The 19,229-nt window shown below is 45.4% G+C and overlaps 2 protein-coding genes across 12 annotated transcripts in view; one reads left to right on the top strand and one right to left on the bottom strand.

Moving 5' to 3' along the window:
• Positions 1-79: 79 nt before the first annotated feature.
• Fdl (fused lobes) overlaps positions 80-19,229 on the bottom strand; it is a 28,266-nt gene continuing 9,116 nt past the window's right edge. For 3 of the 9 annotated variants that reach the window (XM_076432801.1, XM_076432799.1, XM_076432798.1), the window contains exons 2-7: positions 9,062-9,205; positions 8,684-8,782; positions 6,469-6,731; positions 4,659-5,270; positions 3,474-4,203; positions 80-3,226 (exon numbers count right to left, since the gene is read on the bottom strand). In XM_076432801.1, the coding sequence (XP_076288916.1) occupies positions 3,079-3,226; positions 3,474-4,203; positions 4,659-5,270; positions 6,469-6,731; positions 8,684-8,782; positions 9,062-9,195 (1,986 nt within the window). In that variant the 5' untranslated portion in view covers positions 9,196-9,205 and the 3' untranslated portion in view covers positions 80-3,078. The other 6 variants (XM_076432795.1, XM_076432794.1, XM_076432796.1 and 3 more) reach the window with 5 other exon arrangements.
• On the top strand, positions 9,111-19,087 carry S-cup (spermiogenesis-related protein stanley-cup). Of its 3 annotated transcripts, none has more exons than XM_076432817.1 (5): positions 9,111-9,257; positions 14,455-14,633; positions 14,833-15,033; positions 16,114-16,270; positions 17,699-19,087. In XM_076432817.1, exons 2-5 carry the CDS (start codon positions 14,542-14,544, stop codon positions 18,038-18,040), a joined length of 792 nt encoding a protein of 263 aa, XP_076288932.1. In that variant the 5' UTR covers positions 9,111-9,257; positions 14,455-14,541; the 3' UTR covers positions 18,041-19,087. The 3 variants fall into 3 exon arrangements, with proteins under 3 accessions (XP_076288932.1, XP_076288931.1, XP_076288930.1); XM_076432816.1 differs by lacking the exon at positions 9,111-9,257 and adding an exon at positions 12,189-13,021; XM_076432815.1 differs by lacking the exon at positions 9,111-9,257 and adding an exon at positions 12,190-12,822.

The following is a 19,229-nucleotide window of genomic DNA, read 5'->3' as shown; positions in this document are numbered from 1 at the left end:
ATTATAACGCAACGATCAGTTTACTCAGTTTTACTATAATTAAACGAAGGGTGAGGGAAATGAGGTATTGACAAGCGCGTTGTATTCAAAATTCCTTTTATGTGAAACTTACACCAACCACACTTTACAACGGATTGTATTGCTCCTGGATCGATTCGCAAAATCATCCGCATGCTAATCACAATGTACCATAATCTCTACACGTGGCCGATTAAAAAACAGCGACAAACGGTTAGACAGGTGATCGACCAGCATAGCAGATGATCTAACGCAACGGATCCAGAAGATCGTGCTTAAAAATCACACTTCCTTTTTACAGCCATCGATGTCGGTAAGTGTCGGTAAGTACAGACGATTGTTTCGTCATCCTGCTAGCGTCTTCGATTTCGTTAATTAACTACAATATGTTAATCGTTCGGTCGCCGCTGCTCCCGCTCGTCCGAAGAGTAATCGCGTATTTACAGATCTATCGATCGTGCTAGGCCATATTGTTTATTCCACGTTGTTTCACATAATATCTCGATCCGACAAGCCGCGGATTAACGCAACGAAATTCCAACCTGCAAGCTCCAAACCGTTTTTATACTTCTAAAAATTGACGTCGGTTCGTTTCAACGTATGTGTCTGTGTGTTACGTATTTAATACAAGCAACAACAACAACCAAAAACAATGATAGAATCGCTTGCAATTATTCAATCGTCGCGTCAATCCGAACGTTATGGGATTTCGTTCTACGATTTATCATTAGAATAGACAATCGGTGCTGGATTATGCTGATCGGCGACAATGACTCTCTCCGACGATTATTTTCTCCTATTAACATACTAACTGGGCTTCGCAACAATTACGAGTACAAACGTGAGCGAATCTGCCTCGTCGCCCTCTGATAAAACCTCTGCAATGCTTTCTTTCGTTTTTTTTCTTTTTTTTAGAACACACGTGACCAAAGATTAATCGCTTAGGACCGAAATCTGGCAGTTTAAAGAGAAGTCTAGGCGGACAGCCGCCATTTTCTTAACCCCTGCTCGACGAAATGGTGTACCTCCATGGTGAAAGAAGGATCGGAAGAAGTTCTACGTCCGCTCTGATACGTTCGTACATCTTCGTGAACATCTTCCCGTGATTTCTCTAACTGAAGTTTAGGATTTAGGACCTTCGATAAATTTCCTAAGGCCATTATACAACTTTCTCCTTCCTCGTCAGACGGATTTTTTTCCTCGTAAAAGTAGTCCAACAAATCTTAGCAACTATCTATCCAGCCGTCTACTCGATAATCATAACTCGCCCGGCGATTTTCCTCGATCTCCACAACCAAAAATCTCTTCGAATAGGTTCTTTTAAAAGTCTTTAAAATTCTCAATAAAGTTCGACCATATCTCGTTCTAGGTACAATAAAACATCTGAAACTTAATTCGGACACCCTTCACAAAGGGGACCTGTTTATCCTGCCTTCTGAAAGAGGATCCAGAGGGCATAGAGAGCTTAGCTAAAGACGATCCTGTTTGTTCTTTTTCTAAATACAAGGACGACAACGCGCGGTCTCGGCTGTGGCCATTCCCGAGAACTGTTTCTTGTTTTTTAGGAACGGTTATGGTGTTTTTCATTCGTGCGACGACTGAAGTCTTCTTCGTCGTGCGCGTGTTAGATTACAATTGGAAAGGCACTTCAAACGAAAAGTATGGCATCGAGCTACGGCAAAAGGCGTTCCGCGAGGCGCTTCTCGCGAATCCTCGAATTGACGTTAATTCGTATCGTAGTGTCCCTCGAAGTATCGTTCGTTTCTTCAAACAGAGAGAGAGAGAGAGAGAGAGAGAGGGGGGGAGAGAGAGAGAGTGAGAGAGAAATAAAAATCGTATTTGAAACAGAGAAACGCTCGATTAAATCCTTCCCGCCGTCGTTTTTCTTTTTTTTCTTTTTCTCATTTTTTTAAGTAAACCGCTAAACGATCTCTAGACGTCGCTCCAACCTTTCGCTACCAAGGGATCAGTCTGACTGGTAGTCGGTGTCTACTGGTGCCACCTGGACTGGCTCTTGGCTCTTCTGCGCCTTTAGCTCTTATTGTTCGGCTCGACAACTTTGGTATTGGATGAACGATTATGTGGATGATGAATCTCGGAGCTGCAGAAGGAGCTGCAAAAAGTGACAGCGTCGAGGAACACAGTCTGCATGAACACCATAATGCTTTTGAGTAGTGGATGAGCGTAGGCATCTAGGTAGAAACTAATGACGACCGGTATCACAACTCTCATTGATCTGGCTTAGATCTGGTTCGTTCAGTGTAAGTAGCTTCCATTATTGTACGATGATAGTATTCTCGATCGATGTAAGCTTGGGAACGTGTAACTTTATTCTTGAGCGGCGTTGAATGAGGACTTCGGGTGTGAAATCAGGATGAAAATCCCGCGACGTAAGCACTTGCGTGTGCTCCGTGCCTCGCAAGTTGTCCCTCGAGACGGCACAAGGGCGAATGACCCAATCGGACGGCTTGCGCCGCATTCCTTTCGAATTCAGCCACGAGAGAACTTGCGAGGCACCGAGAGTAGGTGCCACATCAGGTCAGGAAGATTGTTAGCTTCGGAGAATGTGGTATTACACTAGGGTTCTAAGTACTGATCTCTTCCAGTAGGCCATCCTCTTGAAAATCCCTCGACCGCGATAGTGGATGATAGTTTGGGGATGACCTGACAGGATACTCTGCGCGGGTAGTTGCGTTTAAGCTGCGCCGTTCTTCTATTGTCTATTGGATCGTGTATTCCTCGACGGTATCATCGCCTTCTTCAATGAAATCTTGTATCATTTTATCAACGACCAGGTGGCACTCCAAGGATTGATGCAATCTGTGACGAATACGACACGGTCCAGCTTGCGAGGACATCATCTACAGTGCTGCGTGCCATGGGCTCGGTAGCCTCGAGACGCCGTCGCCCTTATCAGGGCATCACGTGTATACTGTTCACAGTGCCTGGTGCCCTCAAACGGGCCCAGGTGAACTCGCCATAGCCGCCTCATTGGGCCTCATAGCAGCCACGCATACGATACCAACTGAACTCGGTCATCAGATTCGGACTGACGAACGGTCAGAGACATTTGCCCGGGTTCTGGGAGCACCATTGCGGCCACATCGCTTCCGTTTTCAATCCTCGGCTGGTCAGAAGCTCCACGTGGCTGGCTAATCTCGTGTACACGTTCTCGTCCGTTGAGAAACCGTTCGTTGGCAGGTCGCTCCTGTGTGCAGAGATCTCGTGTTAATTGTCGTCGTATATTAAAAACGGGTCGTTCCATGTCAAATCGATCGTTACGAATTTTTATCTCGGGAACTGACTGTCCGATTGAGCTGTGTTTTTTTTTTTGGTAGTATCCACCGCTACTAATTTTATGTGGACAGCAAAAAAATTATGTCGACATGAAAAAAGGATCGATTTGGCGTGAAACGACCCAAAGACGAAATCTTAGAGACCGGAACATCGCGTACCATAATCGTTCAGCGAGAGCCGAAGCCCTAGGCCATAGTCGAGGTCCTAAGGAAGCGTCGCCGGTCTGCTCGCTCCAGATGGCAGCCTCGCCGCCGAGAACAAGATTCAGATGCTGTTGAGGATAATCCCTCCAAGGACGATGATTATAAACCGTCTGCCAGGTGCGGTACTCTCCGCAAGCAGCCTCCCCGGTTTCCCTCCATCTTCCGAAGCCGCAGTCCAGATACCAAGCGTCAACATGCGAGACAATCACGCGGAATCCATCCTCCAATAGATCCGGAGTCTCTGGCCAGTTGCTGCCGCCCCACGATTGGATCACGTGGATCTTCGGATCGAAGTACATGGTGATGTAAGGCCTCTTGGTTAAAGGAGAGCTCCAGAGGATCACCGCTTTCGGCGTCTCGTCCCGATTCGCCTTGACCAGCCTCTGCAGCATCTTCGTCTCGAACTCGGCCCACATCGCGTGATGATCGGTCATGTTCTGCGCCTGCATCGCGGCCGTGATGTTCCCGTACTGGGCCCAGCAGTCGAGGTTCACCTCGTCGCCTCCCAAGTGAACGATGTCCCGGATCTCTGTCAGGTCGAGCAGTTCGCGGTACAGACCTTCCAGGATCCTGTAGGAGTGCTCGTTGATCGGATTCAACTGGCCGCAGTTCGGTTCCCCGCAGTACGAAGACCATGGTTGCTGATCGACGCACAAAGCTAGCTCCCCGTACCCGTACTCCGTCCCTGAAGCAAACGGATAGAGAGATCCAGTTAATATTACACAGCTTCCGACATTCCTGAAATTCGTTTAAGGGGGCAGACTCGTTTCCAGGATTGCTCATTTCTCGATTAACGTAATGTGGCATTTATCAGTAGTGAAACGCGCTAGATAAAACATCAATCTAGGCCGCAATCGTCCTAAAAAATCCTATTTTTACGTCTACGAAGCATAAATTTGCATTTTTCGGCAGCATGTAGTTATCGCAGCTTTAATAATGCAAATTACGCCTCGTAAACGTAAAAATAGGACCTTTGCGGGCAACTGCGGCCTCGATTGATCTTTTATCTAGCGCTTTCGACTACTGAAAAACCCCATCGCATGCATTATCGAGAAATGCGAAGGAAACGAGTCTACACCCTTAACACGGATAATTATACTTTTCAGGGTCGTAGATGCTTAGGTGCGTGTTCTCACTCACCCCACTGCCATCCGGCGCCAGCATGGGCAGGCGAATCGATCTCGACGAGCACCCTGACGCCCCGGATTCTCGCGTAATCCGCGAGATCTTTCACGTCGTCGGGCGTGTAGATCTGATCGCCGCTGAACGCGCCCCACCTGGCCATCTCCGGGAACTGGACCGAGTCGAACGGGAAACTCTGCGAGTCGGTCAGGTGCCAGTGGAATGTGTTCAGCTTGGAGGCAGCCATACCGTCGATCACCCTCTTCAGCCTTTCGATTGGGAAGAACTGTCTCCCGGTATCGACCAGCAATCCACGATAAGGGAATGCAGGCTTGTCCTCGACAGAAGCGCGAGATAACACTCGAAGTGCACCCTCTCTTCCGGCGATCTCATCCCACCAGATCATCTGTCCGAGAGTCTCCAAGCCGTGTCTAACGCCGAAGTAACTGTTCCCGGTGATCTTCGCCTCCAGGAGTTTTCCTTTCTGCACTATCACCAGGCTGTAGGACTCGTCGGTGTCCAAACCCGGCCCGACTGCTCGCCCGTTCCCCGCGCTCAGGTAGATCACGAAGGTGTCCACCCCGGACCGACTCTTCGCGTTCGCCACCTTCACCAGGCTCCTCACGTTGCCTGAAACAGGTTTGTTCGGTTTTGGTCGAAGTGGTTTAAGGGGGTAGCCTCGTTTCCAGGATTGCTTTTCATTTTTCGATAATGCATGGGATGGAGCTTTTCAGTAGTCAGAAGCGCTAGATGAAAGATCAATCTATAATTGATATTATAATAGTCCAGTCAATGAATGATCGTAAGGGGGGTGTAGAGGGAAATGGAAAGAACACAATTTTTAACTTTGGGACTTTGTTTGGACTAGTTAGGAAGTAAACATACTAAAAGTCCCTACTCCTAGGAGGTGAGCGGTGTACAGGGGGGCACGTAGAAGGTCCCTATTTTCGATTTTCCGCTTATATCTCGGAAACTATGTGTCCTAGCGATAAGACCATTCTATACAAAATTGAAGCTGACAAAACGTGCCATAAGATTGATTCTAGTCAGTTTTTCGCTATGTCGCATAGTTTCCGAGATATCCGCGCTCAAAGTTCACTAATTGTGAAAAAGAAATTTTTTCCTCACGTTTTTTGCCTTATTTGACTAGCTAACTCTTCAGCACAATTCGTGAACTTTGAGCGCGGATATCTCGGGAACTATGGAAGATAGCGAAAAACTGAATTGAATCAATCTTGTGGCACATTTTGTCAGCTTTAATTTTTTATGGAATGGTCTTATCGCTAGGACACATAGTTTCCGAGATATAAGCGGAAACCCGAAAAAGGGGACCTTCTACGTGCCCCCTGCACCCCGCTCACCTCCCAGGAGTGGGGACTTTTAGTATGTTTACTTCCTAACTAGTCCAAACAAAGTCCCAAAGTTAAAAATTGTGTTCCTTCCATTTCCCTCTACAACTTTTGTTGACTGGACTATAATATATTTTCCGTTTGCGAGGCGTAATTTTGTATTATTCGGCAGCATGTAGCTTTATGAAAATAAATCATGCAAATTACGCCTCGTGAACGTAAAAGTAGGACTTTTCAAGGCGATTGCCGCCTAGATTGATCTTTTATTCTAGCGCTTTCCACTGCTGAAAACCCCCATCGCATTATCGAGAAATGAGAAGGCACATCCCGCACTCTTGCAATCCTGGAATCGAGTCTATCCTCTTAACGCTGGGCTCAGAATGCATTGTAATAATAATGCATTCAAATCTTGTCTCCACCGCCGTGGGGTGTCGTTTTAATAAGAAAAATGAACTTGAGAGAAATGACAGCGTTCTCACCGATGAAGATGTCCTTCGCGTGCTCCAGCAGGTTCTTCGTCTCCTGGTCGCTGGTGTTGACGGTGGCAAACTCAATTTGCTGATAGTGTATGACCACGCTGTCCTCACCTAGGAAGACGTTGCCAGTGGGTCTGGGCCAAAGTAGTCGAGAGTTGCCACCGCAGAGAGCGATGCAGCTCGCTAGGGATGTACGGGACGATCTCACAGCTCTCCTCTCGCATCGACCAGCCACGCATGCCCATGACCATGGGCTCTGGAATGTCCTGTACCCACAACCCCATCAAAGCAGAAACGTCTTAAGATCGCGTTCGTTAATCGACTTTCATAGATTCTTTTGTACAGAATAGCTTACACGCTAAAGAACGGAAGGAAAGCATACAAGACGGCATACAAAAGCTGCAGACATTTGTTAAAAATATTGGCTTGGCAAGAAAGTAATTTCGATATTTTCAAGTGAAATAAAACCCAATTTTTTTACTCAAGCAATGAACTTTCACTAATGATGATGACCTGAAATCGCACTTGGATCAGTTTTTGGCCGATAAGGTCCAGAAGTTTTATGAGCGCAGAATTGTGAAGCTACCAGAAAGATGGCAAATTTAGATTATCGAACAAAAGAATATTGGGTTTAATTGCACCTTAAAATACCGAAATTAATTTCTTGCCAACCCAATACACTAAATCCTCTAAAAAGCCTCGGGGAGGTTTGTTTGCAAAGTTCGTAGACGGACACTATTTTTTTTGAGCTTCAAAGACCGAGTCGAACGTAGAGAACGACAGCGCGCGTAAAGAAAGACCGCGACTCTCCGCGTCTCTGTCTTTCCCATACGCTGTCCTTCCTTGCGCCCGAAACGTTCATCGTCAATTAAACCACTAAATACAGTTGGAATTATATCGTGTTTAGTATTATTTTAATCAGAAAAATGCCACAAATATATTGGCGAAAGTTTCAGAAAAAAGTAAGTAATAATAAAAGAATTTTTATATTGGTGTTACATTGTGAATGGTACTTCACGTCGCATTAGTAGTGGTTCACACCGATATACCCGAGCCGAGATCAGATTACTACAGTGGAGGGGATATTTTTTTATAGAGGATTTACTGTATATCTGTTTATATGTATCGTACATTCACAGAGACAAGGAACTTGCGCAAGCTAAACAATTTGGGAGAAGTACAGTTTATCTAGAAAGTGATAGATATTCTGATACCAACGTGGTATGTATCTCGATCACTGTCAACAACAACGGGAACAGAGATTAGATACAGCATGCAAACTTTCTGATCATTGTGCACACTGCAGAGACTCGTTTGGAAGTCGGAAAGTGAGAATAGATAAGCATCGAGCTAATGAATTGCTCGCGACGATTGTTTTCCGCGTTTACACACACGCGTCGCCGCCGTTGCTCGGATAAAACGGTGCCGATAAATATTCACGAGACTGCGCAATCCTCGACTGCGGTTTTATTTATGAGAATTCATTTCTCCTCGAGGACGTTCCACAAAGCGGCGGTTTAAACGAACCATTTAAAGCGACGACGTTGCCGATCGAAACGCAACAAATCTTGAACATTCCCTACCCCCTGACACATTCATCCCCGATAAGACGATCACATTTGCTGGACGACTCACAAACATAACAGAAGAGATAAGCTAACGATATTTAAATTATCAGGTTGGACGGAAAATTCTTCGCGTTTGAGATAAGTAGGAAATTTTGTTTGTAACTGAAAAACACATGTTTCTGACGTGAACAATATTAAACGTATATTTGTATAAATTCACTCCAACGTAATGCATTCGCGGAAGAGTATTTTCGTCGCGTGCCCGATTCCATTAGCATTATCGATTCATTAACAGCGTGAACGTTGGCAGACAATTTTTCAAGATTTATTTAATCGTACTTCCCCTCGCCTCCAGTGAAATATTTACACCGTTCGGCAAACGTACAACGTACGAAGACGAAGAGACAAACGGGACAAGAGCCAGACAATTCAAGAGAAGTTCCAGAACGAAGAAGGTTCTAAGATCAGCGTTGTACATACATGCAAGGGAGGAAACGGACTCGACCAAAAAGCTTGTATCTTCAGCTTCGAGATGATCCGAAGGCCGCGAGGACTTTTCCATGGTGCGTGTGCGCGTGTGTTTTCAAGGAACAAGGGAAGCTTTAGCAAGTACTGGTTGTTCACCCCCTCCAGGCGGAGGGGGATGTTACCTAGGCTCTTCCAGATACTCGTAGAGCCGTTCCTCGGGTCTGCTCGTGCTTTCATTACCGACCAGGAATGTAACCAAGCCTCGTTGCAACTCCTTCAGTCTTTGATGCGCGCCGAGTCGCCGGGGAATGCGAGGTAATTAACGAAAAAATAAAAAAAAAGAAACAGAGAGAGATGGCGTGTATCCAAAGTAAACGGGGTCGGGTGAGAATGATCTCGCTGGGAGGAGAGAGAGAGGGCAAAAAATGGTGGCCGATCTTCGGGACCTCTTTTTCTGTTGCTCCGGTTGCAATCTTACTGGTTATCTTTTCGTTTCGGACATTCTTTTGTGCGGAATTCTCAGATTGCAGGATTGAGGAGCGAGTTTCGATGATACTTACCGACGAGACGAGAACGGCTGCAGAGAGACAAGGGGTGGCGCGTGTGCGTACATCGCTATCAGCAACACCCCAGTCATCAGGACCAGGAAGAGGAGAGCTTTCCTCATCCATCCGCTCGGCACGCTACCCATCATTCTGGCGAGTCTGGAACACCGAAAACTCGAAATTACAACGTTGTCGGACGAACGTTTTTACGGTAGAATTTTGTTCAAACACCCTGTAGCTGCCTGGGCAGACGTAAGACGTGTTTACATTGTCGCATCTTGCGTGCACATAAACGCCCATCAACGCGCAAAATCCGCATACTCATCGGCGAAGCTCCTTTTCCACTCTACTTTTACAGTAACATCGAGCATTACGGTTGAGCCCGCCGGGTTTAAGGTTCGCGGAGGCGTTAATACTGTTTGATGCACAGGGAAACCATCGAGTTCGATTCAGGGCTGGGTTTAGACTGTTCGACGTCTAAACAGATTTAGTATGGCTACTATGGCTTCGTTCTCGCGAATGCTGCCCCTGCTGCTTCGTAAATCGAATCATTCGCACGGTATATCACACCGCTCTTCCTACGTGTTTATTCACTCGAAGTTCATACGCTCGTATTCTTAATTAATAATATTTTTTACCGACACCTTGTGCTTTTTCTCAGATGTTCTTGTAGAGCATGAAAAGACGAATCCAACGAGCACGAACACCGTATCCTTAAGATCATTCGATCTCGAGATATTTGTGTTCGAAAGGAACAAACCTAATCAAACCTTTACCTTTCATACAGGAATATCTCGAGATCGAATGATCGTAAGGGTGTGGTGTTTGTACTCGTTGGATACGTCTTCTTATGCTCTACAAGAATATCGAAGAGAAAATAAAACGTGCCGGTATGAGATATTATTGATTAAAAAAATCTTGTTCAGGATTTAAAAACATGACGCAACTCTCTGATACAGACACTTGACTTGTTTGATCGAATAATTTTTCCCACTACCTGCCAACCATGACTAGATTTTTGCGGGCACGCTCGACATTCTCGTTTCGCAATGCAGCTCGTGAATCTCGGAAATTGGACAGGATGATTGCCCGAAATGACACTAACGGACGTCTGCCTTTTATCGCGCGATTCTTCGAAAAGTAATTCTCGCTATCATTCAGAACCTGTCGCAAACTGAATTTCCGATTCTCGAGAAACCGACCATATTTAAACTGCTGTAATTCCGTAGAAAACGATCGTACAGCAATAAACTCGGGCCCATTTTGATGCTTGAACATTCTACTGTCGCACCCCGTTATTCATTTTGCTTTGAAATACTTTTACGTGTTACGATAGTTAAAAAACCGAGGACCCATGTTTTGCAAAAAATGCTACGAATTTAAACCTTTGTAAAAACATTGAAAATTTTTTTCCGTGCATGAATCCACCACAGATTTAAAGATTGAACCCCCCTCTTTACAACGAGCGTTTAAAAATTGATCCACGATTTTTTTTGGCCGAGTTATCGAACTTTACTGTACTGTCAACTATCTACTACACTTTGTTCTGTAAAACAGTGAAAAAAAATCGTACATCAGATTTTAAGGTCTCGTTGCAAAGCGGGAGGCTTCAATCTTCAAATCTGTGGAAGATTTATTGACGGAAAAAATCTGTTGATGTTTTTACAGAGGTTTGAATTTGTAACGCTTTCGAACAGGCCACTGTTTGTTTCACTGTTGTTCCGGTGCGATAGATACCTTTTGGCACAATTCGCGAGGAAGACGTCGAGTTCGATGGGGTGTCTCGGTTGCATGGGGAGCGGGTCGCCATGTCTCACTGCTGCACACATCGGCCGCCAAGTTGTTCCGCAGTTCGGCACAAACAGACTGAGACTAACTCGCCACCGGCGGTATTGCGTATCGAAAGACTAAAGTTTTCGTGTTAACGAACAACTGCCGGCCGCGAATCGATTCAGACAAGCTGCACGATAAATTGACTCGAAGGACAAGCGGAAGTTTCACGGTAATTTTATGCAGACACGGCCGTCGCGACGCGTACCGTGTTATACACTCGCCAAAAGAGGGGGTGGAAAAGCGAACTGTGCATTCAATTGAACTCTCGATAGCCGCCTGACTAATTAATAACATTATCTAGCACAACTGAACCCGTTCCCTGTCACCGGCACATTTTCTAACGAACTGAAAACACGTCGTCGATCTCTCGATTTTATTTAATTTAATATGACGAATTTTAAGGTTTGCATAAAAACGTTAGTTAAAAATGTTTGCAAGCTTCTCTAAGGCCAGTATCGATCCGAATATTAAGATGGCCGTATAACTTATAGTCGTGAGCATATTATATGAAAACGGAGGTACTTATCGATCATTTCGCTCTGTTCGTGGTCAATGTAATCTGAAATTATCTTTCAACAATCTGTCCCTGTGTACAGTGTATGTTGGCTGATACCACTGCAAGCACAGTTCGAAATTAAATTCTCTGTGTTTGCCTCCCGATAGGACAACGTAATGAATCATTTCGAAAGGGAATTTTCGCGGATAAATTAATAAGTGGAACACCCGGTATAAACTTAGGCGTTTATCTTTATCCCCGAACGGCCGAAAACCACGAATTATTTCCGCGAGCACGACACATTGTGTGGCACACGCCTCGGGGGGTCGCGAGACCTAATTGCACAAAAGTGTCGCAACCCGTCCGTGAGTCACGTTACGTGTGTCTCGCGAGCACACGTGTACGCGTAATAATAGTCCTCCAGCATGCACCAGACAATGTCTTTGCGGCGGTCGTTTGCTCCGACAAAATTTCCTCTTTTATTCGGAGAATGTGCACTCCCTTTGTCATGTATGTGCATGAATGACAAGTTCCAAACATGAATATTTCCAAGTTGGTGATATACGATTTAAAAAATTGGGGAAAACAGGAAACGGTACGTCGACCTTGAATTATATTGTCAAGGTCATGGTGGACACCTTATGTCTTTTCTTTGATATTATTGTAGAGCATGCGAAGACGAGTCCAACGAGTAGAAACACCATACTCTTACGATCATTCGATCTTGAGATATTTGTGTTCGAAAGGAACGAACCTAATCGAACCCTTCCCTTTCGGACGCGAATATGTCAAGACAGAGTGGTCGTAAGGGTACAGTGTTTGTACTCGTTGGACTCGTCTTTTCAGGCTCTACAAGAATATAATTATTAATTAAAAATAAATGTTGAATTAGAGAATGCGAACCTATGAAAATTGGTTCTTCTAATTTAAGACATTTTGAACTTCGGCGATCGAACAAAATCGCAAAGGTCCCTCGTTGTCCTAGATTGATAGGTCTCGAAAGGATAAATGTTGGTGGGGGTGGGGCTAAGTAAGGGAAGATATCGAAGGCCTGATCCTCTATGGCTGGTCGGCGTGCACACCTTGGCCCTGTTCGTCCCTGCTTTCGTCCTAGTTCCACGTCAGTGGTCGGCTATCCCGCTTCGTCCTGGCTTTGCAAAGCGTCGCGACGCCTCACGGCGTGCGCCGGGTCTCGGCAACGGCGTCGCGACGCCTGGAATCGCGTGTGGCGTAGCCAAGCAACGCGCATAATATGACCAACGGTAATAGTGCGAAACGAAACGGTTGCCGGAGCGGATCGGCCTAATTCGAAACGATTTTCCAACGGTGTCCGACGCGATCGAGAATTAATTCGCGAGTCCGATCGAAATTCCGCGGCGATGGAGAACGCGCGGAACAACCGGTGAACGCCGATCGGAAAACTCGCTGAGAATCGTGGAAAACGCGCGTACGTATTCTGCATGATCGTTCCGCACGATCTCCGATCAGCTCGATCACTGGACCAGAACAGGATTTTTCCAACGATCTATAGACGTGGAGATCGTTCGTGAATTAGTATTATTCACACAGCAATTGGTTGTAACGAGTGTGAATGCACGCCGGTTGATCGTGTTCCAAAGTGATCTATGGGATCGAGAGGATTTACGGTACGCGCGGCATAGTGGATTGTCTTCATAGTGATCGGTTGTTCGGACAAGTAATTATATTTGTAAATCAGTTCCGAGGGAATGAACATATTCGTATGTATTTGCAATAATGATAGAATTGAATTTTTACGGTGATAAATTCAATAATTGAAGGGAAAAATATAAGAAGAAGATATTATGCGTTAATGCTCGGCGACGGTTCCGACATGCTCGTAAATATTGCAGATTCACGAACGATCGATACTAGTCTAACATTTATACGTCATGAAATTATCCGACATTTGCCTGCTAGACTAAAAGTTTCGTGAATTGAGTAGGCTTGGTGGAAATCGATGGTATACCCGCGAAGGCCGAAACGAACCGCACAAGAACTGTAGAGAGAGAGAGGCTCTGTTTTCGTTCGACTAACCAGCTTATGTCTGCGACGGACACATTAAATATTTTTGCTCCTTCGCCGATCGATGCGTCCTGAACCTCCTATCGATTTATAGTCGGCATTACCACGAGAAAACAGTGCACTGCCGTGAAAATGCATATCGATTCGGAGAAAAGAAAGTATTGATTACAATTAAACAAGTGTATACGTACAGAGAGTCTCTGTTACATGAAACAAATCATTCTCTAACGAAATTTTGTTTTCTTCGATATCCTTGTAGATCATGAAAAGACGAGTCCAACGAGTACGAACACCGTACCCTTAAGATCATTCGATCTCGAGATATCTGTGTTTGAAAAGAACAAACCTAATCCAACCCTTATCTTTCAAACACAAATATCTCGAGATAGCATGATCTTAAGGATACGGTGTTTGTACTCGTTAGGCTCGTCTTTTCAGGCTCTACAAGGATACCGAAGAATAAACATAAGGTGTTGACAAAAAATATCGAAGACCTTGAAAAACTGATTAATTATGCACCAATGTAAAAAATGAGATATACAATTCCACGGGTTCCCGTTGAAAACTTGATAGGCCGCTGTCGCTGATATTTGAATACTATGTCAAGGCATTAATTATGTATGCTAGCATCCAGGATCGTACCTGATTGAAGACATGCGAGTGAAACTAGGACGTGCGGCGTGTTTTCATATCCATAAAATTCTTTCAGTCGAGATTTCCATTCACTGATAGTCGTATTCATACTGTTCGCGTCAGTTCAGCTGTGTCAAGATGCGTTCGCAGCAACGCACATGCATTTGATTGTGATATATATATATATATATATATATATATATATATATATATATATATATATATATAGAGTATTTTAAAACATCCAAAAGGGAATGAGAAATGAAAATGGCACGCGCAAATTTTTCACACTAACGAGATGTATACAGGTTCGCTTTTCACCGAACCTCCATTGTCGAGCGAAAGAAAAATTTGAACGGCAAACAAACTTTATAATAAATGAAGAAAAATGTGAATTGCGCAGGCGGAGGTATGCGAAAGAGACGAGCGTTTCGACCGAGGCTACCCAGGAGGATTGAATGTCGAATAATTCGATGCAAACTCGCCGGGGATGCATCGTGGACGGTATCGATATAAGAGCATGATGTCACGGTTCTCGGAACGTTTGGATATGTCCCAGGGTGCGAATCCACGGACGAAAAGGTAAGGGGTGGCTCGCGATAGCTTTGGGGGTGACTTTCCGTGTATAAAGGACGTGGTCGATAAAATCGAAGGTGCACGAAGGAGAGAAAGGTCTCCCCCTATAAAACTGTGTAACTCGCCTCATCCTGGTCATCATCCGATCAATTCCGAAAAAAAATTAAAGAAAAATGGATAAACAGGACGGAACCGAAAATTTCAGGATGACGTACGGTCGAAGGATGACGGTGTTGACGGCGACGGAGCTCGGCATGCACAAACGGAACAACACGAACGCGAACACGAACGAGGAGGTGGCCATCTTGCCGGGATACAACGTAACCACATCTTCGAGCGGCACGGCCAGCAAGACGAGCCATTTCGAGACCGATTTGCATGGGAATGTGAACATTCTTCTGGGCGGGTGAGTAGATACCCTAACCCCCATCGCCGATCCCGGGGATCTATCGATCGTGCACGCGTAATCCGCAACTTCTCCGCTCTCGCTGTGCGGTAGCAGTGGCTCGACTCATCGGAACCGGTTTCTTTTTCTGTCTCGATCGCGATCCGCAGAATTTCTGCAGCGACCTTTCCCGCAAAGCTACGCCGGACCGAACGAAAGAACAGATAAGATTGGAGTCACTGTTATCGCGAGCACGTTCGGGAGACTCGATTAGCCTAAGTGCTTCTCTTCAGGACTTCTCGAACCACCCAACTTCGGAACTCACAGACTTTCTCTATAGGATAACCTCTTCAAGAATCGATTTTTTCCAAATAAGTTCGACTATTGTAATAAGCGGAGACACAATCGAGGAGCTTCGCGGCTAGGAAAATGTCCGAGTTGACGAAAGAAAAGGAAAACGGTACGCGTCACCGCGATCCATCGCGAGAAACAATCGCGTTTACGGTAAAGGTAATCGGTGGATACGCGGAAATAACGGGACGAATGGCTGGTTCGCCTGACTCTCTAGGCTAATTTAGAAGCGCAAGAATTACCTGGATAAACGAGAGATCCGTGAGCACGTTCTGTCGTTCCTCGGTAGCATCCCGTGCCAGCGATTTCGTACAGTCTAGTTCAAAGTAAACGGCGTTAGCTCCTCCTCGAGGCTATGTGTGCGGTTGCGGAAGCGATTTTAGGGGGAGGGGGTCGCGTTCCGATTAGATGCGATGATTGAATCACTAGTGTTTACACCACGGTGAATTTGGATGGTGAATATTCAAGGAAGTATCTGCTTAGAAAAATATTTCCAGGTTTCGTCCTAGTATCGCGAGAGTTCACTGGGGGAGTAACACACCGAATAGAGTTAACGAGGAAAGATCGTCCGCGCGAATTCCCCGGGCGTCTCGATAGAAAAGCCGTGGTTTATAGGCCGATATCACGGCAGACTGAGCCTCGATAATATTATGTGGAGCGTCTTGGGTCTCGCGGTTGGTTGACGCGCGCTAAATATACGCCCGGTCTCTCACCTATGCTCTGGATCGCGTGGTGCGTCGTGTTTTTCAGAGCGATGCTAAGCGCCGTGATTATAGTCGTCGCATTGATGTGCTACTGCTGTCACAAGACCATCAGGAAGAGTCGGCCTCAGGAGTATTCGCAATACTGGAGGGCAGAGCCGGACGTCCACAGTCTGGAAGTATTTACCACGGAAGCGCACGCCGCGGTGAGTCATCCTTTCTGCGAGAGCTATAATTTCCGTATGTGCATATATCTGATGCTCGATCAAGTTTCTGCCGTACTACTGCTAAATCAAAGCCCTCTATTTGCGTAGAAACAACTATGTTCCGTATCTGTCCGCTATATTCTCCGTAACTGTCGCGAGGGTCTCCACCGTAATTGGGAAAACAAGCACAGTTCCAAGGTTTCCTTGGGTGGTTTTTCCAAATAAAAGCCCCCTGTTCGAGTAGGGAAAGTATTTTCCGGCTACAACCCCTCCCCTCAGCGTCCTCTCCGTAACTGGGAAAACCCATGCTGGATTCATCGGGATAAATAACACATCCGACGTCTCCCCGACTGGTTCTGCAATTCTGGTCTAGCCGAAGTCTTGAAGATTGTTTATTTATGTATTTAAATTACCTACGAGAATTGATTGGTTCTGCAATCGATTACTAAACGGCAGAAGCTTATTCGACTACCTAATATTTCATACCCACTCGATCATCCGTTATCTACAACCGGTTGGACATGGTTCTCGCCGGATCATTTTGCTGCATTACATTCGGCTGATGCAAAACTAATTGCGGTTATCATCAGTTCTTCTATTTATACGAAACTGCAGGAATTACCGTGACGATCGAATCTCTCGAAGCGTATCGGACCAAAGCCGATACATAAGTTCATTAAGATTCGTTAAGCGGAAGCTCTAAAAAGGCGGTGATAGAACGCGCAACGTTCTAGTATGACAGTTCCGCCATTTCTTTTTCTCGGACAGGAGAGACGGAAGAGAGAAGCTGTCTAACATGATCGGTACAGAACCAGTTTGCCAACGGTTCTGGCGTATATAATTTCAATACCTCTGTTCATCCCGTATCGAATGTAAAATACTACCGGTGCTTCGACTTACTGCCAACTGGCTCTCGGTGCGTAGGCACTGTTATCAATTGCGGTGAAATCGTTTGCGGTTCTCCGGATAATTAGTATGACCGATCGAGAGGTTCCAGAGCCTGAAATATCACTTCATCCTCGACTGTGATAACTAGACAGCGGATTTGATGCATTTATGACAAGAAGAAGCTGTTGCGAAAGAAAATAAATTTCTGTTTCACTCGAGTTTGTTGCAATTCAGGTGGGAAATTTTTCTTTCGCATAAAGATTCGCTGCCCAGCGATAATGCTTGGATCTAGGTTCTCAATAATGTTTAACAAGCGCTGTTCCGCTGATCAGGCCACGGATAATTAAATTTATCACCTGTACCGAGACCCTGTTAGACCAGTGGCAAGTGAACGGCCGAGTGCCAAGCTACTATTAGCCTCGTCTCGGAATTCCTCGGCTACTTTTACGCCTTTTATTCCTTCAACATCATCCTACCAAAACTCCTCCGGGTTCTCTCGATGCAACTCTGTCCCCTAATCAAGTTCATTTCGTTGTCCAGTGCTGCGAGAGACAATCAGCCACTGATGGACACCACGAGGACAGCATATACGGTGTCCAATCATGTCCGGTGACGCCTAACTCCGGCCCAGGACCGCCACCGACCTACGACAGCCTAATCTTCGATCATCGCAGCTTGCCAACTAGCATCGAGAAGAAGTCTTTAGGTCCGGAGACACCTGGCACCATCATCCCATCGATGGTGTCCAGTATCCTCGGGCTGACCACCGCTACACCCGTCAGATCCACCGAACGAAATCAGTCCACCGAACAAGATGGCGTCGACGAGGGTCTGCCTTCTTACGAGACCGCGTTGAAACTGGACGCGAACGGCTACGTGTAGACTGCGGGGATTTTATGCATCCATGATCGAAACTACTATTGTCTCCGATCCTTCAAGATCATTCAGAAGAGAAGCTTCCGTATCTTGAAACGCATTCACACGATTTTTACATTAAGTATCCGATCGGTTCGGATTGAACGAGTCTGTGTACTCCGAATTGCGTCATGCTCGGACTCGTTTGAAACGAAAAAGATTCATCAAAATATAATTCAGGACGAAAGACTCGCATGCAATATTCTTCAACGTGTGCAGGAGCCGTGGAAACACTATTGTTTTTTAATGAATTCTGTTATTTGATAATGGAAGTGTTTATTGGATGAGTAATTGTACTATTATCGCCGTTCTCATCATCGATACGTGATCGCACCGATAATGGATGAACGCATATTCATGAGCGAAGTGTTTATTAGATCTTCGTTATCAGATCAGGAAAATGCAAGTACATAACCATAACAGATTTGTTACGAGGTGCGTTAAAACGTGGAATTTATCACGACGAACTGTGTAACCGAGAAGTTTTTAGCGCTTCTACTCGAGTAAAAATCAAAATTGTCAAATAGTTGCGAGAACTTGTTCAAATAATTTCAACGACTTCGCACTGTCTTTGTGAGAATTCGTGAAACAGCAAGTGTGTAACGTGACGAGCAGACAGCTTCGAGTAACTGCATTTATTAGTACGTAGATAAATTAACGAATACGGTAGAGATTATCCAGCAACAGATTCAAGTAGTATTAGAGAAAATTTGAAAATGCCGCCAGGTTGTCTGCACGAGGGTTGAAATTGCGAAACGTTCGCGATCTGCTCGGAGAAACTTCTCGAGCTTTTTCGGTATTTTTTATCAACTGTGGTTCGCGATAATCTTGCGAATTTCGGGGAGCAGTCGGAATTTCTCGGAACTGCTTATTTCGAATGGGAATCGTGTTCTCACGAATCAAATCGGTTCTTTATCGATCGTGTTATCGAACAGACAGAAGAGTCGATTGATACTTGACGAATTACGAAGATTTTGTGAAATATTTGTCGAGCATTTTCGAGAAACACCATTGTACATTTCTGTAAATAAAGTGTCGACTAAAATTAGCGTTTGTGGCGACTGTTCCGAGACCACGGTTCGAGGCAATATGGGGCACAAGCAACGCTAACAGCCGAGCAAAGTGCGCAGCGTGGGGCTTATTACATGAAATAGGG

This window comes from Lasioglossum baleicum, chromosome 10 (genome assembly GCF_051020765.1).
Source record: "Lasioglossum baleicum chromosome 10, iyLasBale1, whole genome shotgun sequence".
NCBI lineage: Eukaryota > Metazoa > Arthropoda > Insecta > Hymenoptera > Halictidae > Lasioglossum > Lasioglossum baleicum.
Note: the sequence above shows the minus strand (reverse complement) of the source record. Positions and strands in the feature narration are given on the sequence as shown.